General features: G+C 34.1%; 2 protein-coding genes across 2 annotated transcripts in view; one reads left to right on the top strand and one right to left on the bottom strand.

Moving 5' to 3' along the window:
- Window positions 1–438: 438 nt before the first annotated feature.
- LOC141347035 (putative protein-lysine deacylase ABHD14B) lies at window positions 439–4,474 on the top strand. The gene is made up of 4 exons (XM_073852009.1): window positions 439–502; window positions 696–937; window positions 2,380–2,621; window positions 2,723–4,474. The coding sequence occupies exons 2-4, from the start codon at window positions 721–723 to the stop codon at window positions 2,900–2,902; spliced, it is 639 nt and encodes a 212-aa protein (XP_073708110.1). The 5' UTR covers window positions 439–502; window positions 696–720; the 3' UTR covers window positions 2,903–4,474.
- The window catches only part of LOC141347614 (voltage-dependent calcium channel subunit alpha-2/delta-2-like), a 99,632-nt gene continuing 80,548 nt past the window's right edge, over window positions 4,264–23,347 (bottom strand). Inside the window, exons 10-25 of the mRNA XM_073852602.1 lie at window positions 21,508–21,652; window positions 18,167–18,264; window positions 17,944–18,034; window positions 17,728–17,790; window positions 17,540–17,643; window positions 16,174–16,272; window positions 15,270–15,364; window positions 13,840–13,887; window positions 13,603–13,674; window positions 13,363–13,515; window positions 12,129–12,181; window positions 11,958–12,013; window positions 11,744–11,867; window positions 11,142–11,251; window positions 9,782–9,864; window positions 4,264–9,551 (exon numbers count right to left, since the gene is read on the bottom strand). Coding sequence (XP_073708703.1) covers window positions 9,444–9,551; window positions 9,782–9,864; window positions 11,142–11,251; window positions 11,744–11,867; window positions 11,958–12,013; window positions 12,129–12,181; window positions 13,363–13,515; window positions 13,603–13,674; window positions 13,840–13,887; window positions 15,270–15,364; window positions 16,174–16,272; window positions 17,540–17,643; window positions 17,728–17,790; window positions 17,944–18,034; window positions 18,167–18,264; window positions 21,508–21,652 — 1,502 coding nt within the window. The 3' untranslated portion in view covers window positions 4,264–9,443. The remainder of the gene's footprint in view (window positions 9,552–9,781; window positions 9,865–11,141; window positions 11,252–11,743; window positions 11,868–11,957; window positions 12,014–12,128; window positions 12,182–13,362; window positions 13,516–13,602; window positions 13,675–13,839; window positions 13,888–15,269; window positions 15,365–16,173; window positions 16,273–17,539; window positions 17,644–17,727; window positions 17,791–17,943; window positions 18,035–18,166; window positions 18,265–21,507; window positions 21,653–23,347) is intronic.

The raw sequence follows: 23,347 nt of genomic DNA on the forward strand, positions 1-23,347 counted from the left end.
AATGAACTTAAGGCGCATTGTGATCGGATCGGAAGTGATCAAGAACCGATTCTCACCGAGGGTGTCAAATCAGTATTCGCAACAAGTAGGCCTAGCTAATATGCAAATAGCGTTTTACATTTCAATCTCAATCTCATTACAAATGTAAAACATGTGAAAAGCTAAGTATGAGCCATTTACCGTAATTAAAAACCGAACATAAACATCAAAATAATCAAAAAGCCAAAACATGCTAATGCTTGTAATGTTAAGATCGTTTTAGCGTAATGATTTAAAAGCCGCATGCAATTCAGTCACTCAAAAATAAATTAATTATGAATTAATAATGTGCATAAAAGCTGGTTAAAATCCGCTAGGTGACTAGTAATGTCGAGAAATTAGTGAGGAAAATGTTTTAGGGAGGTTGTAATTGTTAACAGAGCCGCTAGGGGTCAGTGTGTTTCTCTGGTAAAACTGACAGAATCTTCCGGGACTCAAACCTCTGCAGCAGCAGCTTACTCTGGTAACAAAAATACTTTACTGTCATACTCCGCTTCATATCTGCATTATTGAACTTTAACCAAACAAACTGATAGAATACTTTATATTGAGACTTATTCCAAGTTTAGTTAACGTAACTTTCTATAACGTTAGATCTGTGCAGAAATCAAGCTCAACGTGTTTTGTTCTTGAACTTTGCTCTTGTGTTTCGTCAGAGGTTTTCATCTCGTGTGTATCATCATGTCTTCGGTGGAGATGTCTGAAGGCTCGGTTCGGGTGGAGATCTGCGGAGATCAGTCGCTGTTCTACCGACAGGCGCTTCCGTCGAGCGGCTCCGCCAAACTTTGCGTCCTGCTGCTGCACGGGATCCGGTTCTCCTCGGAAAACTGGCTGAAGATCGGGACTCTGGAGACTTTAGCTGCCGCGGGTTACCGAGCTGTGGCCATCGACCTGCCAGGTGTGCTGCACGGTGAAACAATGCTACAGAGATAATATTAGATGGTAATACTATGGTACTTCAAAAAATACCATAGTACTGGAAAATTACCATAATTACGTATCATGGTATTTACATACTTTACATACATTCATAATACTACCATGGAACATAACCAGAATCTTTCGTACGACCAAGTTACATGTAAATAAACATGGTAATATGGTAACATGGTAATGTTAATATGATTATATATATATATCAAATGTAGGTGATATTGTTATATTTAACCATTTTAAATAAATATAATTTAATAGCCTTTAATATGGACACTCTGAAGTGCTGTAAAGCATAACATGTAATTTATAAAAAACTATATATGGCAAATAAATATTATTTAAAAAATTACATTTTTATAAAATATATTAATATATTTTATGCTGTTAATAGAATAATACAAAATTATTATATACTATTATTTTATTGTACTTAAAATGAATTAACTGTCACCCATGGTAAATAGTAAATTGATGCAATTCCATAATACTTTTAATAATAATACTGTTAATATTACGGTAAAATTATTACATTATTATGGTAAAATAACAAAATTAGTTAATATTTAAATTTTTAGCATCATAATTACAGCCTTCAGTGTCACACGATCCTTCAGAAATCATTCTAATATACTGATTTGCTGTTCAAGAAACATTTATTGTTATTCTTATTTTATTACTACATTTATCTGAAACAAAAATCTTTTGTAACATTATACACTATACACAAAAACCTGGAGACGTTTTTTGGAGGGGGGGGACTTAGAAATAGAAATAGAAATTAATACTTTTATGTAGCAAAGATGTAAAAGTGATAATAAAGACATTTATTTTGTTACAAAAGATTTGTATTTCTGATAAATTCTGTTCTTCTTAACTTTCTATTAATCTAACCTGAAAAAAAATTAACATTATTATTAATAATAAATGTTTTTGAGCAGCAAATCAGAATATTTGAATGATTTCTGAAGGATCAAATGACACTGAAGACTGGAGTAATGATGCTAAAAATTCAGCTTTGAAATCATAGGAATAAATTACATTTTAAAATATATTCAAATAGAAAGCAGTTATTTTAGATAGTAAAAATATTTCAAAATTGTACTGTTTTTGCTGTACTCTGGATCAAATAAATGCAGGCTTGGTAAGTGGACGAGACTTCTTTAAAAAACATAAAAAAAAACTTTTGACTTGTAGTGTAAATTATACTACTGAACACTTCCAAGTAATTGAATATATTTTATAAAATACATACTTATATTTTTAAATAATATACATCCTGCATATAAATCTCTTTTATTATTAGATCTGTTTCGGCAACTCTTACAAACACTAACTTTCACTAACACTCACACTAATGGATTTCCTCCTAAACCAGCTAATGTTTATCTGTCGTTGCTCACTTAGGTTTGGGTCGGTCTAAGGCCACAGAGGCTCCGACTCCAGTGGGTCAGCCGGCTCCAGGTGTGTTCCTCAGACAGGTGTGTGATGCTCTGCAGACCGGCCCCGTGGTGATCATCAGCCCATCTCTCAGCGGCATGTACTCGCTGCCATTCCTCTTCCAGCACTCTGAGCAGGTCAAGGCCTACATCCCTGTGGCTCCCATCTGCACAGACAAGTTCACAGCAGAGCAGTACAGCAGCATACAGGTGATTGAATCATTTACAGATATGATAGAAACACCAAAACATCTATACAGTATATTATAAAATGTGCTAAAATGACTGTTCATCCTTATGTACCTGTCCAGACTCCAGCTCTCATAGTTTATGGAGATCAGGACACTCAGCTCGGGGAAGTGTCGTTAAACAACTTGAAGAATCTCCCCAATCACAAGGTGGTGGTAATGAAGGGAGCCGGGCATCCTTGTTACCTTGATGATCCAGAGACCTGGCATAAGGCAATCCTGGATTTCCTACAGTTGTTGTAATCATTTTAAAAACCCTAATAGTGTACGTGTGTACTAGTCAAAACATTAATGACATAAGTGATCGCTATTAAGCACAGTCAGTTTCATACTTAATCACTGATTGTGTCAGAAACACTACTTTTTTAATTTGTATGCAACTTTGCATAATTGGCTTTTTATGCTATTATTTGCAGTGCTTTTCATGTGGATGCATTGCACTTGTGTAGAGATGTGCATCAAAAACCTGAAGTCTACATGAAATGCTTGTTTGAAAGCCAATTTACATACTTGTGAGTAAAAGAGGATAGTCACTGAGAAAATAATATAAGATGGGGCTTGATTATTATCCAGTGGGAACTGATTAGACTGTGAAAACTGGCTGTTTTATTCAATTACAAGAATTACAAGAAATGTATTAATTTTTTTTATTTCAAACATTAATTTTCTAAATTTATGCCAAAAATTATTAGGATTAAAAACTTTACAATTATGATTATATTATTATCATTAAAACTATATAAATATTGTATTTAAAAATATTTTTTAATATAAAATATAATATATAATAAATGTCAGTTTCAGCAGCCATTATTGTCATGTTTTGGAAGAAATTGCCAAACATTTATAATGTCAATGTCATTTCACAGTGCTTTTTATTAATATTTAAATATATGAATATATTATTCTTTACATTAATAAAATAACATTATTTTATATTTATTATAAATTAATGTGTCTCTGAACCAGAAAACCAGCCATAAGGGTAAATTATTCAAATTAGGACAATATTGGGCTGAGATACAACTATTTGAAAATCTGTAATCTGAGGGTGCAAAAAAATCTAAATATTAGGAAAATCTCCTTTAAAGTTGTGAAAATGGAGTTCTTAGCAATGCATATTCCTGATGAAAAATTAAGTTTTAATATATTTACAGTTAGAAATTTACAAAATATCTTCACTTAATATCCTAATGATTTTTGGCATAAAAGAAAAATCGATCATTTTGACCTATGCAATGTATTGTTGGCTATTACTACAAATATACCCGTGCTACTTATGACTGGTTTTGTGGTCCAGGGTCACAAATAAGATACTATTTAACACTTTAAAGTAATAAAATATATTTTATAAAATACATGTATTATTTTTTTTTTATTATTATTCAGCCTTATATTTTTTTCTTTCAAAAGACTGCAAATAAATTAATCATTACATATATTTTAAGCACGGCTTAAGAATATAATACACTATTATGATGCCACACGTGTTAAAAATTAGGACCAATGACTTTGAATCATATTTACATGTTTATGTATTTCTAATGAGCCTCTAAAACATGCTGATTGCATCAGAAAAATAACCACTACACAATGCACTGAAGTGAAAAATATGAACATTATTTAATAACTGATTCTCTGTAATAAACAATTTGAAAATATTTTACAAGGAGTCACAGACACAATATTTTACAAATTTTCCCTTGTCTTTTTTTTGTTGTTGTCTGTACAAAAAAATGGAGCAACATGGACCCAGAGACGAGGCACTGAGCCCCCAACACACAATCCAATAAACGAACAAAAGAAAAACGCTCACCATGATTTCAGACCTCAACTCATGAGTATTATCAGCAGTACTGTGTTTCTATTTTTTTTAATTGTTAATACATTTTTAAAACCTCACTCATGTTAAATTCAGTTTCTCCTTTGTACGTTTTTTTTTTTTAGTATATATTTTTTTGTACACATTTGTCACGGAGCACCAGACTAAAGACTACGTAATCACATACACACGTCTCGCTGATGGAAACGCGCCTACAATGATGTTGCTTTGAAGGGGGAGGGGCTATGGGAGGGCCTGAGCTAATGACTCCTCCCAATGGGCGGGTTATACATCAGGCCCCTCCCCTTGCGCAAGCTGCTTCCTCTTTTGAGCTTTTCTTTTTGAATACTATTTTTTTTCCTCTTTTTTGGCAAAAGCAAATCTTTCAGACCACTTAAAAACAAGGACTTTTGTTCCACAGTGTACTTGGAATTGTGACACAAGACCGACACATTCATGATCATTTAATCGCAGTGTCTTGCCAAAATGTGTTTCCCTAATTTGGGCAGTTCGGTGCCCCTGTACATCGACAGTGTTCCAGTTTTAAGACAATTACACACTTTCCCCCCCAAAATTAAATACAAGAATTAAAAAAAAGTGTGGCAAAGTTTTCAAACAACTCACCAGAATAAACAAGGCATATTTCCACCTTTCAGAGCATTCTTTGCCCTGATACGAAGTAAAGTTGCAGATTGTTTCCGTAATCAGGCAAAGAAGAGGTACACATTAGCTGTTTAACATGTTTTGACATTAAAGTTGTGAGTTAGAGGGATAGTTCACCCAGAAGGTCATCATTTACTCACTCTCATGTTATTACAAACCATTTTGGAGAGGATTCATTTTATAATGAATAACTAATAATACAGTGCACAAGCCATATGGATAGCCTTTATGATATTATTGAGCATTTACGTCCTTTTAGGAGCTTGAAAGCCCCTGGTTGCTATATATATATTATGGTTTTGTATGGAAACACACTTTTTTTTTTTGCCTAGAATTGGTTTAGGAAAAACCTGGGGGTGAGTAAATATTTATTCTTCATTTTTAATTTTATAGGTGAACCATTACTTAAACTCCACAAATCATACTGAAGCTTGAACAGTCTTTTTAAATTTTTTTGTTTGTTTACAGTACCACATATGACCTTCTATTTTAGTAATTGCGCTTTTCCATTTCTAGGGGTCAAATATATATTCATAAATCCAATAAGGATGTGGGTTATAAACAGGAGTCATATGTGATAGTGTCAGGATGAGGATTGCATTCAAGTTCAACATTAGTGATATGTACAGTCCACTCAATCAAACTTAACATACATACCTCTTTTTTTTTCTATAACCAGTTCGTTCTGAAGGTGGATTACAAACAAACTGAATGACGTAAGATTCATGTCCACTAGCATCACACATGCATTTTCACCTCTCAAGGTGTGTATAAAATACGTGACATCCTGACAGATAATAAAATGAGAAATAAATAATAGATCACTCAAAATTAATTCTCATTTACTCACCCTTATGTCATAGATGAGTTTCTTTCAGATACATTTGTTTGATACATTTACATTTGCCATACAGTTTTGGAATGACATGAGGGTGAATAAATGACAAATTTTACGCATTTAAACTAATATAGAGGGAATGTTTTAACATGTTAAGTGCTGTCTTTTAAAATTTAAAATTGCACAGGCGACTAAAACAGATTTTGCCTCGAGACAAACAGATATGTAACATTCGTTTGACACAGATCATTCCTTCAACACCAACAACTGACAATACTCTCAAAATACTTCTCATAAAATCATCTATTTTCACAGTTATGTCACATAACGGCAAACACAGATTCACTTCCTCAACCATCAGCAAACCTTAAAGAAACTCCCACTCTATATACCAGATAAACCAACTACAGCAGTAAAAGTCATTCCTATACTTGTGTAAGGAACTACCTCCTTTGTGAAGCCAGAAATGGACCCCAACACCTACTTTTACCCAAACTCAATAGCAACTTAGCAGTGAGACTGAATGTGTGAAAAGCTCTTACAAAGACAATCCTAAAACGACGGGCTGGTCGTTAAAGCCAGGGAGCTTTAAAGGAGCCTTAAAGGTGATAGCCACTAAAATGTCAAACGTGCAACTGAGAATCAGCCCCATTTACTGACACAATAAATGCATAAGGTGCAAGTTTGTGTACATTGCAGGGATAGAGCTGAAGGTTATGGCAAACACTGCGTTGCAATAATATTCTAAATAAAAAATAAATAAATCGCATTCCTTTATATCAGTCAGGTGATGATGTTTGGAGGCACTGGATGTGTTCAGAATAGCTTACTAGCATACTAACCATACTTTTTCTACTGTATGAGCAACTACATTTGTCATAATATGCATTATAGTAGATGGAATACAGAACACATTATCGCACAATGCAATGCACTTAACTTGGCCACAGCTAAACATGGTAAATACTATATTCCATTTATTGCAATGCTTATTTGTGACCTGGACCACAAAACCAGACTTAAGTAGCATGGGTATGTTTGTAGCAATAGCTAAAAATTCATTGTATGGGTCAAAATTATCGATTCTTTTATGCCACAAATCATTAGGATATGAAGTAAAGATCATGTTCCATGAAGATTGTAAATTTTCTAGCGTAAATATATCAAATTCATTTTTGATTAGTAATATGCATTTCTAAGAACTACATTAGAACAACTTCAAAGGCGATTTTCTCAATATTTAGATTTTTTTTGCACCCTCAGATTCCAGGTTTTCAAATATTGTCCTCATTATATAAAATACATTATATATTTATATATTGACATCCAGGGGCGCCGCTCGCAATTTTGGGCCCTATGACAAAATATGAGGTTGGGCCCCCCCACCACACAAAAGCAGATCTCTGGGGGCCCCTACAGGGTGTGGGCCCTTAGAATTGTCCTAACTTCCCCCCCTTAGCGGCACCCCTGTTGACATCAATGGAAACCTTATGTGTTCAGCTTTCAGTTGATCTCAATTAGAAAAACATTGACCCTTATGACTGGTTTTGTGGTCTAGGGTCACATTCTGAAAAATGTAGTTGGTCATCCAAGCAATCATGTGATTGAACAAAGCATAAAAATGTTCATTAGTAAATATTAATGAGCAATTTTTCTAATTGAATGAAGAATATAGTATGCATATGGTAGTATTTTATGTCAAACACAACCTGTGAGTTTTAAGGCCCGTGAAAGACTTTACTGCACTAAACTGAGTCTATGGTCAATGCTGTCCAATATGAAGGTGCATCAAGGCACAGCTAAAGTAAGGTTGATGCAGGGCCCAGAATAAGGGGTTTTGCTTACGTTTCATCGCATTATTACCTTTCAAACATAAGACGACAGATACTGAGGCTAGAAACATACTCTATGCAAGTATGCAATTAGATGCAAATGCTTCAATCACAGCAAAATCCAGCTTATGTTTCTAGAAATGTTTGCATTTAGTATGTTTTTGGCCCTTACGTAAATATGAAGCTTCTACGTGAATGACCATGTTGACTAGGATTATGGTTACTATTTCTATTCACAGACAAATCCATCAGTGCAAATAATGGCGCAAACAAATGGCATGTGTTGTGAATCCTATGCAATATGTGGTTGACATTCTGAGATTGTGAGAAAACTGTACAGCACAGAATTACAGAGACTGCAAACAGATATCATCGCTAAAAACACTGCATTTCAATCCATCAGAAATCTCTTCGTTAGCACATCTCATCCTTTTTAAAGGAACAGTTCACCTAAATGTTTTCCGTTCAGTAACAGTTCACAGTGACCATGTCTGTCATGCTCCAAAAAAATAAAGAAAGAAAAGTAGTCCATATGATTTATGTGCAACATTTCAAGTCTTCTTATGAGTTCAGAAAACTTCATAAGGACTGCTTTCATGGGACTTTTAGGATAATTATGTTGCAGCTGGAAATCAAAGTCACTATCTTGATTGTTAAAAATTTCTAATTTGGTGAAAAAAATAACAGCATACGGGTTTGGAATGCATGAGGGTCAATAAATCAACATTTTTAGGTGAACTGGTCCTTTAAAAATGAACGCATGCTATTACATATTAGCTGCAAATATATTACTGAGGCATTATTATAGTTTAGCTTGTGATAAAAATAATAAACACAAATAAAAAGCCTAACCTAATGGGATCAGGGTTGTGATATAAATAGAAATAAAAAACATATGAAGCCCTTGTGACTGATGAAGGAATGGTGTGATACCTCCTTAATTTCTCTACTTTCTTTTTCTGTGGTTTTCTTACCTCTTAATTTGGCTAGAAAAGTTCGACCACGCAACAAGTCTCATTTTGGCAAGAAGTAGATATAGTGCATAAATAAACAAAAGCTAATTGAATAAATAACATCTATCGTCTTCCCTTTCTCGTTAAATACCCTAATATATGGAGGTATGTTTTTAATACTCGCATGTTGTTATTGATATTTTTTATTCGGTTATTTTCTTATTACCGGAAGCTAGACGGCGTCAGAATGTCCCGTAGCCTCGCGACACGGGCTACAGGATGAAGATGAGGATGATGAGGATGACCTTTCCCCTTTAGAGGCGGAGTCAAACGAAACCCGACCCCTTCACGGCCGCAAAGGCAGGAGGGAACAGTCCGTGTCATTTTCCACCATTTCTTCATTGGTCGGTTTTCACATCGCTAGCTTCCTGTTTTCGTAAAGACACTTTTAGCTCCTCCCACAGATGCTCTTGATTGGCAGGAGACGACAAAGTTCTGCAACGGTCACTAAGCAACAACCTGTGAAGCTAAGTGGATGAAGCAGTACGACCGGGCTTCCGTATAAGGGCAGGAGGAAGTCCCTTTATATTACCTATGACTAGAGCAACGGGGAAATAAAGGAGAAATGCGGAATTAAGGAGACGAGAACCAGGGAGAGGAGGACAGGAGGATGGAGTTAAACAGAGGGGCGGGCCAGAATACACAGGAGGAGGAGCTGGAGGAGGACTAAAGTGAGGAGGGAGGGGCGGAACGAGTGACCCCGCCCACAGTCTGATGTGTTCTCCTGGAAGACAAAACAGAGACGTGTGCTTTGGTTTATTAAGTGTTCTGATGGCTATAAATGCAGAAAGGAGAAGCTTATTTTTTCGTTTAAGCACTGCTACTTAAACAGTCTTGATTATGCATTACTGATGTTATTCTTGTGGGTGGAGTTTACAGAGCTCATTATGGGAATAGTGTAAATATTCCAGAATACTTCTTTGAATAAACGTGTAAATGCAGATGTATACTTACTAAAACACTGTAGTCGAAACAGGTCGTAGTTCCTTTTCTATACCGAGCTGTGGCTATTGTCTCGCATGTATTCGTTTCTTTGTCTGACAAACGGAGGGTGTTAAGGAACATCTTTTTAGCAAATTTACACTACCTTTAAAAGTTTAATAAGATTTTTTTTAAGGAAATGTATGTGTTTGTTCCGGAAGTGACAGTAAAGACATTTATAGTGTTACAAAAGATTTCTGTATATATATATAATAAAAGCTGTTCTTTTGAAGTACCTATCAATTAATAAATCCTGAAAAGCTATTTATTTACAATTGATCATGGTTTACACAAAAATATAATGCAGCACACCTGTTTTGAAAAATATTTAAATAATAATTTGAATAATTGCTAATAATCAAAATGTTTTTTGAGCAGCAAATCAGCATACACTAGCAGTCAAAAGACTTTTACTGTTTTTTAAAGTGTCCTCTGCTCACCAAGCCTGCATTTATTTGATCTAAAAACACAGAAAAAACAGTAATATTGTGAAATATTTTTACTATTTAGAATACCTGCTTTCTATTTGAATATATTGATGTGATCAAAGCTGCATTTTTAGCAACATTACTTCAGTCTTTAGTGTCACATCATTCATCAGAAATCATGCTTATATGCTGATTTGCTGTTCAAGAAAATTTTTTATTATTATTAATATTAATAACAATATTTAAAACAGTTGAGTAATTTTTTTCAGGATTCTTTGATGAATAGAAAGTTCCAAAGATCAGCATGAAAAGAGTCTAAAGAGTATAAATTTATTTTTGGCAAAGAAATTATCATCTGAACTTACTATTCATCAAAGAAACCTGAAAAAAATTCTACTTAGTTGTTTTCAACATAAGAATAATAATAATAAAAAGTTTTTTGAGCAGCAAATCAGAATATTAAAATGATTCCTGAAAGATCATGTGACTGGAGTTATGATGCTAATATTCAGCTTTGAAATCAGAGGAATAAGTTACATTTTAAAATATATTCAAAGAGAAAACAGTTATTTAAAATAGTAAAAATATTTCAAAATTGTACTGTTTTTGCTGTACTTTGGATTAAATAAATGCAGGCTTGGTGAGCAGAAGAAACTATAAATACATTCAAAATCTTAAACAATTAAACAATCCAGTCACAAACAAAACATAATTATGAAGCAGCATACTGTTTTCAACTTTGATAATAATCAGAAATGTTTCTTGAGCAGCAAATCAGCATATTAGAATGATTTCTGAAGGATCATGTGACACTGAAGACTGTATTTTTGATTGAAAAAATGCAGCGTACAGAATTTCAAAAATTAAAACCATTGCAAAAAAAAAATGTTAATGGGAAAGGATACATTCTGTCTCAACCTGAGACAGTTTCTCTATTTCACAGGAGTCGCAGGACAGTTTTTCAGCCACCACAAACAGCAGGTTGGTGTTGTTTATTCTCCTAGCATGAATTAATCTGTAAAACAGTCACATTATTATTAAAAACAGCCTTTGATCTGTATATATTTGTGATGTATATATGTGACCCTAGACCACAAAACCAGTCATAAGGGTAATTTTTTTTTATTATTAAGCTGAATAAGTAAGTTTTCCATTGATTTGTTAGGATTTTTGGCGGATATACAAATATTTGAAAATCTGAGGGTGCAAAAAAAATCTAAATACTGAGAAAAACACCTTTAAAGTTGTCTAAATGAAGTTCTTATCAATGCATATTACTAATCAAGAGTTTTGATATATTTATGGTAATAAATGTACAAAATATCTTCATGCAACATGATCTTTACTTAATATCCTAATGATTTTTGGCATAAAAGAAAAATTCAAAAATCATTTTGACCCATACAATGTATTGTTGGCTATTGCTACAAATATACCCGTGCTACTTATGACTGGTTTTGTGGTCCAGGGTGACATTTATTGGCAGCATGACTGGCGTGTGTCTGACCTGGAGCAGTTGTCACAGTCCTGCAGTATGTTGTAGGAGCTGCTGATGTTACTGAAGTAAAACTGCGTCTGTACCGTCACACAGCTGGCCTCTCTAGAGTCCATTCCTTCAGCATCAACCTCATCTACATTCACACACAAACATATGTTAGATTAGTCTTCTTATTGATCCACTTAAACAGTGACCTTTTAAAATCAATGTAAATGTCACACACCTGTCATGAACCAGCTCTGATAGGCGAATCCATACAGCATCTGCTGCAGCAGTGACCTATAGAGTACAACACACACACTCCTGAGTGTAAGCATATGACGTTTGCACATGTTTACAAGCTGCTACATCATTGAGATCAGTCATTATAATTGACTGTAAGAGAGAAACTCACCAGGCAGCTGCGGACGTCCACCAGGCAACATTTAACACATCAGCAATAGTGGGCTGAGAGGAAACACATGACATTTGATTATGCCACAGTTCATCATCTATCTAAATCACATCTACCCTATGCACACATCTTGTTATCCATCGATTCAATCATCTATCTATTTATCCATCCCTCAATCTATCCAAACATTCAGTGTTGTTTTAGTATTATTCATATATTCGTTTTTTTTTGGTTTCGATTTATGTTCAATTTATTTTTAACTTTAATACTTTAACTTGTTTTACTGTAGTTAACTGGTAATCCAAAATTTCATCGAATATGTATCAGCTTTATTTCAGTGAACAAAATTCTGTAATCCAATGTAATTGCAGATTTCAAATGTACTGTTTATATGCAATGATTCAAATATTCATTGCATGTGCATTACATCCATTACAAACAAAACTTTAGTGCATGCATATCCACAGTGCATGAATCTTGTGCTCAAAAACAAAATAAATCACTGAAAGCATTTCACCAAAAAGTATAGCCAATCCAAAATACGTTGGAAAAGTAAAAATTCAAGGTCTTCGAATGCATTTACTTGAGATGCAAATTAAATATAGGGAGCCTTATTTTCAGAGAACGATATTGAATAAAATTAAGTTTATGCTCAAAACATGAAGAAATATCTGTCAATCGGGTATGAAAACTTGTTTTTCCTGTTGAATTAAGTGGATTTTCTGAGCCCAATGGCACATATTTGTTCTTCTTTTCATCATTTTGATCTGTTGATCTGATTTTTTTTTACATCATTTTGAATCTATCTTGATTTAAGAAGGTACAGTAGAAGTTGTTTCCTAATAAAGCAATTTTTCTTGTAAAATGAATTAAAAAGTAATGTCTGTTGAAGTTGTATTTTCAAACTAAGAGTTGCTAATACAAATGAAAAAACATTTCGATTTGCATATTGACGTATTGTGTTTGCGTCAATTTATTCCTCACATTTTCTTTACTTGGTGTTAAAAATTCTTAATCAAGTCTTAATTTCCCTTTAATAAAACCTGCCATGGCACAGCACATGTGTGAAGTGTTTATGAATCTAGCTGAAATAGCATAATATTTATTATCTAATATTTTCATATTTAACATATTGTTTAAAATCTATATCAGATTCATTTGGATTGACTGAGGTGTTTGGTCGATATTCTAATCATAATATTAGAACAGATGTAAATATAGGCATTGGCCGTACCACAAACACTCCTCGAGGGGCGGCCCCTGTGTTGCTGCTGGGCACAGGGTCACACACCGACTGATAGTCGTAAGACTGCTTGCGTTTGTAGAAGGAGTTGTTATAAAGGGCATAAAAGAGAGTGGCATCGACCTCGCCAAAGAACATCCCGATCTACAGATAGAAGAGCACAGAGTGAAACACAGCAGCAAATATAGTCTGTTTTTACATCAGATTTTTTGTTGAATTGAACATCCTGACCTTATTCAAGTAGTCTTTCTGATTGGACATGACGAGGAATCCGCCATCATCTATCAGATAACACAGCAAGTCCTGCAAAGAAAGACGGACAGCTTTAAGTAAACACATTACACCATTAATCAGTCACTTTAATGGAAAATCACTAAATCAATCCACTACACCTAATGGATGTGAATGTATGGATGTGAGCTATAGATCTCAGTATTGACTGATCTGAGTGCATTAAGAGTCTCTTACATCACTGTTGGCTTCACAGTCCATTTCACAGCCACTGGTGGGTCCACACTGTCAGACAGAAACAACAGTATTTAGAGCAGCATGAGCTTGTGTATAGCCATGAAACCAGTGCCTTCAAACCCTTTCGTTATGTTGCTTTAAATTACTTTTCTCCCCACATCAATATACACTGCATACACCATAATGGCAAAGCAAAAAATGCCAAATTATTAAAAATAGAAAAAAAAAAAAAAACTGGGACAGTTTATATTTAGCTCACGAGTATTCATATTACCGTGGCAAATTCAATGGAATGGATATGGTTTGGAAAGGCACACGTCTTAATAAAAGGTCTAACAGCTGAAAATGCATATCGGAGCAAAAACCAAGCCCTGAGGTCAAAAGAACTGCCTGTAGAGCTCAGAAACAGGATTGAATCAAGCCACACATCTGGGGAAGAGTTCAGAAAACAATTTGCTGCACTGAAGGTTCACAGAAGCATGTAGTCTCCGTTACTCTTAATGGAAGAAGTATGAAACAACCGGGACTCTTCCTAGAGCTGGCCTCCTGGTCAAACAAACATCATTAAAAACACTACCCGATCTTGGCTTTATGGTGGTGTGGCAAGACTCAATTCTCTCCTCAGTGAAGACACATGAAAACACACTTGCATTCGCAAAAAAGCATCTAAAGGACCCTCAGACCATGAGAAAAAAGATTCTCTGGTCTGATGAACCTCAATTCCAAGCATCATGTTTGAAGGAAACGAGGCACTGTAAAGTGTGCTGGTAGCAGCCTCATGCTGTGGGGCTGTTTTTCAGCGGCAGGGGCTGAGGGACTCATTAGAGTAGAAGGAAAGTTCAACACAGCAAAATATATAGATAGCCTTAATGAAAACCCAGTTCTGAGGATTCAGAACCTCAGACTGGGCAAAAGGTTCACTTTCCAACAGGACAATGACCCTAAGCACACAGCAAGAGTGGCTTATAGACAACTCTGTTAATGTCCTTCAGTGGCGCTGAGGCTTGAAACCAATCAAATATTTCTGGTGCATTTGCCCCCATCCAACCTGACAGAGCTTGAGATGTGAAGAGGTGAGGAGAAGAATGACTGATAATTGCCAAATACTGATGTGCAAATCTTGTTGCATCACACCCCAAAAGACATGAGGCTGTAAAGGTGCTTCAGCTAAGTACTGAGTTATGCAATGTACTTATTTCAGTTTTTTTTATTTTTAATACATTTACAAAATGACAATTCTGTTTTTGCTTTGTCATTATGGTGTAGACTGATGTGGGGGGAAAAAGTAATTTAAAGCAGTTTAACATAAGGCAGCAATATAACAAAATGCAAAGAAAATAAAGGGGCATGAATACTTTCGCAAGGCACTGTGTATATATATATATATATATATATATGTGTGTGTGTGTGTGTGTGTGTGTGTGTTTTACCGTTTGAGAGCTCTGTCGGTTGCTGTTGGTGTGGTTGCTCGCCAGGATCTTGAATTTGTCAGTCCAAGCCTCAAGATCAAGCTTCACACCCAAAACTAAGAGAGTAGACAGAAACAGAATGAGAAAAAGAAACCCTAAAACCTGTGGTCTTTACCATTTCACCAATTTCCACACACCTTACATCTATCGTTTTAATGTTTTTAAAGAAGTCTCTCATCAAAGCGGCATTTATTTGATCAAAAATACAGAAAAAACTGTAATATTATTATAATTTAAAACAACGGTTTTCTATTATAATTTATTCCTGTGATGCAAAGCTGAATTTTCAGCATCATTACTTAAGTCTTCAGTGTAACAGGATCCTTCAGAAATCATTCTAATGTGCTAATCTACTATGTTAATCTGTGTTATCACCTAGTCCTAGATAAATTTACTTTGGTGACATTTACTTCAACGTAGTTGAAATTTTAACAATGTTCAGAGCAGAATATGTCATTCTTCTAAAGCCAGATGCATAAAGCAGCACTTATCTCAGCTAATCCACATGTCAGGTAATCCTATAACGTAACAGGATGATCATGAGCTCAGTGAGGAACCGCTGTATATCACTGTGCAAAGGACAAAATGTCTCCAGATTTATTGTACTGAGAGAGATCATGTATTCAAACACAGCTGCTGGCCGTCTATTAGTTATGATTTATCTTCTCAAATCCCATATTCGATCTTGGCTTTGTTTGTGCATATAAGCTGTGCAATTTGTCTGATTCAAAAGGCCTCCATGTGGACACTATCTGTTGTTCACACTAATAACACTCAAATAAATTCCAGTTTGTCATCTGCCTAAGAGAGGCAGATGTCTGCATGTCTCAGAGTCACATACAGTGTTGGTGAAGTTGTATTTCACCTGCAGGTTTGAGGGTTTTGCTTCCTATTGTAACGTCCACTGCGGTGCTAACCAGAATGCCAATGGTGTCGTTCTCTGGATTCAGTATGTCATCATTGGCTTTATGACAAAACGAAACAAAAAACAGCAGTTCTTGAAAATTGTTAAACCATAAAATGGAAATTATATAAATGCTGTAATTCCTATTAAAAATTCTAATTTGATAAGATGAGTTTGACAGCATAGTAAATTAATTAAAGAATGGAAGAGTAGTGTATTCTGCTTAATAATTATATTCTGAATCAAATCAGAGTATCACTATTAATATATAAACATAAATATATATATAAACAAAATCATAATGTCATAATTATAATTACATAAAAATATTATTAATTAAACATATTTAATACATATTAAATATAATGTACAATATAACATTTATTTACCCTTAAAGACCTAGACGCACCTGTATTTTTCTTTGTTTTTTCAGACCTATTCTAGCATTCAGCATCAAGTGCCATATATCATTATAAACAAGAGAACTTGAAGTTTCTGTCTAGCTAATTTAAAGTCCCAATTTTCCTTTTGTTGTCTCTAAGAATACATTTTTTTTCCAGAATTTTAAGAAAAACACAAGCAACAATTGGGTGTTTTTTTTACTGTGTACTCAAACAAAAACTCCTGAAGTTTGGATTAATTTTCTTTAGAAAATTGTATTTAAGTGTTTTATACTTTCAACTAAAATTCTGTCTTCATATAACATTCCCCAAGCAAGTAATAGCCATTTATTACGATATTATTATAGAAGCTTTTCAGTGAAAAACAGGCGTATGTAGATTATTGACAATATAGATGTGTCCAAAAACATTTAGGGAGTAAAGTAACAGTAGAAACAGTGTTATATAATAAAAAAAAAACTATAAAAAATGCTTTTCAGATAAATACACTCTTAATCTGAGCATGAACAACAAACACAAACAGTGTAGCAAGTAGTGAAAATAATTGCACAGTGTCTTGTGCAACAAAAATACAGTCGAAATATATATAATATCCAAATATGTATATATATATATATATATATATATATATAAATAAATAAAATACTTTTTATTTTTATAAAATTACATTTTTAGAAACTTGTTTTACTTTACAGACAGAAGATTATATATATATTATGAGCTAATAATCAATTATAATTATTATAAAATGAAAAAATAAGTTGTTTATAATGAAGTTTATATAAATACATATAAATTAAATTAATGAAATATAATTCAAATTATTATTTATACAAAATATATTACTTTATTAACACTTTGCTTTGTGAATACATTGCCTATACAAGAGACAAGAGACTATTATATGATTTTTTTTCTCCTCTCACCAGTGCGGTAGGGGGCTCTGAAGATGTAGCCCTTGTTGTCCAGACTCCGACGGTAATAACTAGCATTAAACGGCTCTGCATCTTCTTCCCAGGTCTCAGAGGCCCTGATATACAAGCACACACACACTTTACCTTAGCAGCTATTTGAAACAACACAGAAACAAATACAGAATAAGAACCAGACTCACTTATTAGGGAAAACTCGAGTGACGCCTCCATCTGTGGCTGCAAAGACTGCCATAAAGCCATACCTAGAGGAACACAACACACATATTCACTCACGCTGATCACTAGCTCTAACGCAGGATATTTTGTGCTTGAGTTTTAGGTTGATGTCTTATAAAGCTGTAAGTCTACTAATGAATCAGAGGAATTTCAGTGGTTCATCCTGAATATGAACGTACGTGTTGAGATCCTTGTTCTTCCAGACTTTATCAACCAGCTCTTTGATGATGCCCGTGTCCAAAATCAGATTATGCAGCAAGAAATTATCGCCTGTGTGGAATAATAATGATTTTATTATATACAAGATGGTTTTAAGTTCAAGAATAATGCTTTACCAATTGTGCAATGAAAACTGGACAGAAAGCCCTTTGAAATGGTGTACACAAGATCTGTAAACCTCACATTGTTTGGAGTCCGGTGTGACCTTCTCCATCAGTGCGATAAAGTTGAGCAGGAACTCTGTGTTGTTGAAGGACAGCTCCAGGTCTTTGCAGTATTCCCTGAGGAAAAAACACGTCATTCCACACTCTCTCTTACAGAGATTAGCATATACTAAAACAGTTATATCATAGACTGCAAACCCTTAATAGACAGACATTAATAGACAATGACAAATATTTCACATTCGTGTAAACATCAGCACATAAAACACCACAATTACATACATAAAACATAATTGCACTGCAAAAAAAAGTATTCTTAACCAGTATCTTTGTCTGGTTTTCCAGTAAAAATATCTAAACATCCTTCAAACAAAACAAATCTAGCAGAGAAGTAAATCTGGAGTGCATTTTGTCTAAAACACACAGTTAAAATTGTAAATAAAACACTGTAATTTTTTTTTAATATTTTTTAGTTTTTAATTTCAAATTTAATTTGTAATTCAATGTTTTACTAATTATTTGTGAAATGTATTACCAATTTCTTATATTAAAGTAAACTCTACACTTTTTCACCTAATTCAACTTTATTTAAGCACATTCTCTGAAAACGTAATTATTGCAGTTTTGCTTCTTAGGTAAATTCATCTTGTTTTCATGGATGTTTAGATGTTTTTACTGGAAAACATGACAAAACTACTGACTAAGAACATGATTTTGGAGTGTATATGCTTTAAAAACACAGAGAGAAAGATGATCATTCATAGACTCATGCACGTGAACTTCTCTAGGTCCATCAGTGCTTTAACATGCAAACCAAAGTCAACCTTCCCCTTGATACTGATGCCGTATGTAAGGAAGTGAGGAGAACGCCATGCACACACAGATACAGAGGAGATGTGTGAGAGCTGCAGCGATGAGATGTGGAGAAGACATGAGGAACGTCAGAAGATACTGATCCACGACAGCAGACGACAATGATTCAAACACAGAGTTAGGTCGCGTTTTCACAGCCTGGCTTTTTCTTTCAATTGTTTAAGAAAAATATTATGTTTAGTTATGTACAGTTAGAGTACAGAGTTCATTCTAAAATTACAGTAATAGCAGACTTTGTTATCCTTGAAAATCTAAGCACAATTTGAGACATTGTTGGGATCTCTTCTGAAACTAAAGTAAGTTTCTCAGGTTTAAAATATAACAAGCAGGAGTTTTCAGGTTCAAAACAAGTTATGCTTTATCAGCAGCTGTCATTACCACAGAACTTGTTGTTCAAGTTTGTAAAAAACAAACAAAAATCACAATTTTTAATAATAATATACTAACAATAAAAGTTCAGGTCAGAGATTGAAATGCATTTTTACTTTTTGCTACCAATGGAATTTACAACTACACTGAAAAATGATCTTTCAAAATTGCAAATAAAACTATGTAAATAATATTTCAGTCTTTCTACTTAGTTACTTGCCTTTTTTCTTAATTTTTAGTACAATTTACTAGCATTTTTTTCTGTTTTAGTTATTTGTCTGTGTATTTATAAAGTATTTAACACAGCACATACTCTACCTGCAGAAACTACATTAAACATAACTAGAAGAAATAAAATAAGAATTTAAAGAAAGACCCTTCTGAATGCCTGGCACCATTCCATTGTAAGTGAAATACTGTAGGTGTAACTATTGCTTGTTCGTATAAACGGAGCAAAACTATTTTCTGTATAAATCAAGATGTACACTTTTAAAAACAAAGGTTCCAAAATTTTTCCACCACTGAATAAAAATTAAAAAAAGGTAATTTCGAGTTTTTATCTCACTTTTTTCTTGCAAGTGCAAGTTTACATCAAACTCGGACGTTTCTTCTCACAATTGTCAGTTATAAAGTCAGGATAGAGGGATAAAAACTTGCAATTGCGAGAAATTAATTAAGAATTGTGAGATAAAAACTCTAACTTCTAACCTTTTCCCTCAGAATTGTGAGATTTAAACTTGCAATTGTGAGTTATAAAATCCTGTTCTCAGCAGAAAAAAAGATTGATTTTCTCAGAGTTTTGCGAGTTTATATCTCACAATTCTGATGTAATAACTTGCAATTGCGTTTTATGAAGTCCGAATTGCGAGACAGAACTGACTTTAGTTTTTTTTTCACCAATGTGAGTTTAGATCTTGCAATTCTGACTTCATTTCTCATAATTGCGAGTTTATATCTTACAATTCTGAGAAAAAAAGCCAGAATTGCATATTTGTATCACATGATTCTGAGAAAAAAGTCTGAATTGCGAGATGCAAACTTGCTATTGCAAGAAAAAAAAAGAATTGTGAGATAAAAAGTATTTTTATTTTACCTTTTATATCACACAATTGCCTCTTTTTTTATTCAGTAGCAGAAATGGGCTTCCATAGCAATGCCTTTAAAGAAATAGTTCACCTAAACTAATAAAATTGACTCAACCTCTGTCCACCAAAATATAGATGAATTTGTTTCCTAATCCATTTTTTTACTGGAGGAAGCGTTATTATGCATTATGGACTCATATTTTAGCCATAAGCAAGTTTAAAGTTAAAGTGGTGTGGATTACTTGTGGATAATTGGGATGTTTTTATCAGCTGTTTGGACTCTCATTCTGATGGCACCCATTCACTGCAGAGGATCCATTATTGAGCAAGTGATGTAACGCTAAATTAATGTTGTGGTGGATTAGAGGTAAATAATGATATAAATACTGTTCTGTTCTTTGCACAGACCGATCATTTTGTGTCTTAAGACCTCAGTGTATCGTCATGAGCTGTAGGGTTTAATTTGGTTTTGTCTGTGTATGTTTTTCTTACTCTTAAAGATTTTGACTGCCATTATATGACTGTAACGGTTTGAGTTAAAAATCTTTGTTTGTGTTCTACTTTAGAAACAAAGTCACCTACATCTTGGATGCCCAGGGGGTAAGATAAACTATTTTTTTTTTTTGGGTGAACCTTTTCCCCCACTGTAAAAGCCTTTGATTGAATAGAAAGATTCCGTGGATGTTTGAGCTTCTTCATGGAATCATCAATAGCAATAAAGAACCTTTATTTTTAAGAGTGTACTTGTGATAAACCCAGAACAGTAAAAGTCTCCATTTGCTCCTAATGTTGTCTATGAGATAAAACTAAGAGATCTTATTATGATTTTTTCTTTCCTATGGGTGACGGCGAGGACTCTCGACAGACAAAACACAATAAAGAAACACATTCACTTGGGTTAAAATGAAAAGACACGTTACGCACAGCACACACACAGAGAGACTACAGTGACTACGGTATGTTGGAAAGGAAGTTAGCGATGGACGTATGCACGAAAACAGGAACGTGGCTTCAAGAAGTCACACAAAGCTACCTGGGGGCAATGAACACATGTCCCTCTGACTCAAAAGTGTTTGGCAGGAGAGATTCAAAATCTGCAACAGAAACGGGCAAGATTATCCTGGGGAAGCGGAGGACGGAGAACACAGGGAGGCTTCTGAGAAACAAATTAACATCAGCTGCTCTTCAAAAGGTGCAGGAACGCAGTGGGGACGTTACCATAGCAACACTGAGGAATCATGGGGGAATACCAGCGTTAGCCACTATGGTGCCTTCAATGGAGTCGCACTGGCCGAAATAATGGGCTAATTTGGAAAGCAGACACTTATAGCTTGATTCGAATTTTGTCCGAATTTCGTTCTTTTGCAAGTCGGAGAACTGGCTCGACTCGGGATACAAATTGAGACGAAGCGAGTTCTCAGACGTCTTTTCCACGAACCGCTTGGCGTGCCGCTTTTGTTTTCAACAGGCATCAACGTGGCCAAATGTTTAGCTGGGAGTGGGTGAGGCAGGGGTCCTGATGGAGGTGATCGCCCCTCAGACTGGCACCGCGGAGCCGCTCCAGAGACTTAATCGGAGAAAGTGCCCAGCATTGTGGAGGGGAAGAGAAAGGGCAACCCAGTTTGATCGACCAAACAATAACAAAAATTCTCATGTTATTCCAGCATTTGCATTCATCACACACTGCATCATATCTGCTAAATGAGATCCAATACTTGCTTCTTAGCAATTTCAGGGTGCTGATTCCAAAAATAGTGCGATGTCACACTTTATTACAAAATATAATGCATTTTTACCATGTTTGCTTTTGTAAAATAAAGGAGTTTAATGTTGTTTGTTAATTTCCAGAAAAAAAACTGACAAAGACTCGATTTCTGTCTTCCTCTGAACCTGGTTACAACTATTTGTTCAATTCTCAGAACCTTTTCAAATGCAAGTCATTATTTTATGCCTGATCCTGATTTGAAGGTTAGAAATATGGCCAGCGACAGAAGAAAGTGCAAACATGAACCAGATGTTTTCTGCTACATCTGCACTTATTTTACTACACCTAAACATTTTAATACACCAAAAAGTGTAAAACTTTTTGACATTAAATGGAATATTTGAACATACACTGCCGCTCAAAAGTCTGGCATCAGTATGATTTTTAATGTTTTTTTTAGAGAGGTTTCTTATGCTCATCAGGGCTGCATTCATTTGATCAAAAATACAGAAAAAGTGTCATATTGGGAAATATTATTTCAATTTAAAATAATTGTTTTCTATGTGAATACATTTAGCAATTTCCTGTGATATAAAGCTAAATTATCAGCATAATTACTCCAGTCTTCAGTGCCACATGATCCTTCAGAAATTAATCTAATATCTGATTCATGTTGAAAACAGTCGTGCTGCTTAATATTTTTTTGGAACCTGAACTTTTTTTCCAGGATTCTTTGATCAATAAAAGGTTCAAAAGAACAGCATTTATTTAAAATAAAAAGGTTTTCTAACAATATACACTACTATTTAAAAGTTTGGGGTCAGTAAATTTTTAGTCTTTCTTTTTTTTTTTTTTTTAAGAAATATATACTAAGAAATAAATACTTTTATTCACCAAGGGTGTGTTAAATTAATTAAAAATGATAGCATAGATTTACATTGTTAGAAAAGATTTATATTTTGAATAAATGCTGTTCTTTTTAACTGAAAAAAAAAGAAAACTGAAAAACTGTTTCAAACACTGATAATTCTAAAAATAAATCAGCATATTAGAATGAAATAAAAAACATTATTTTATATTGTTATATTGTTAACATTTTGCAATATTGCAATATTACTGTTTTTCTGTATTTCTGATCAAATAAATGCAGTCTTGATGTTAAATTATA

Source organism: Garra rufa, chromosome 12 (assembly GCF_049309525.1).
Source record: "Garra rufa chromosome 12, GarRuf1.0, whole genome shotgun sequence".
NCBI lineage: Eukaryota > Metazoa > Chordata > Actinopteri > Cypriniformes > Cyprinidae > Garra > Garra rufa.

Bases quoted from the DNA above. Each gene is read 5' to 3' on its own strand.
- LOC141347035 (XM_073852009.1), top strand. From the start codon at position 721: ATGTCTTCGGTGGAGATGTCTGAAGGCTCGGTTCGGGTGGAGATCTGC. The intron at 938-2,379 runs GTGTGCTGCACG...TTGCTCACTTAG, and splicing joins TGTGGCCATCGACCTGCCAG to GTTTGGGTCGGTCTAAGGCC. The intron at 2,622-2,722 runs GTGATTGAATCA...GTACCTGTCCAG, and splicing joins AGCAGTACAGCAGCATACAG to ACTCCAGCTCTCATAGTTTA.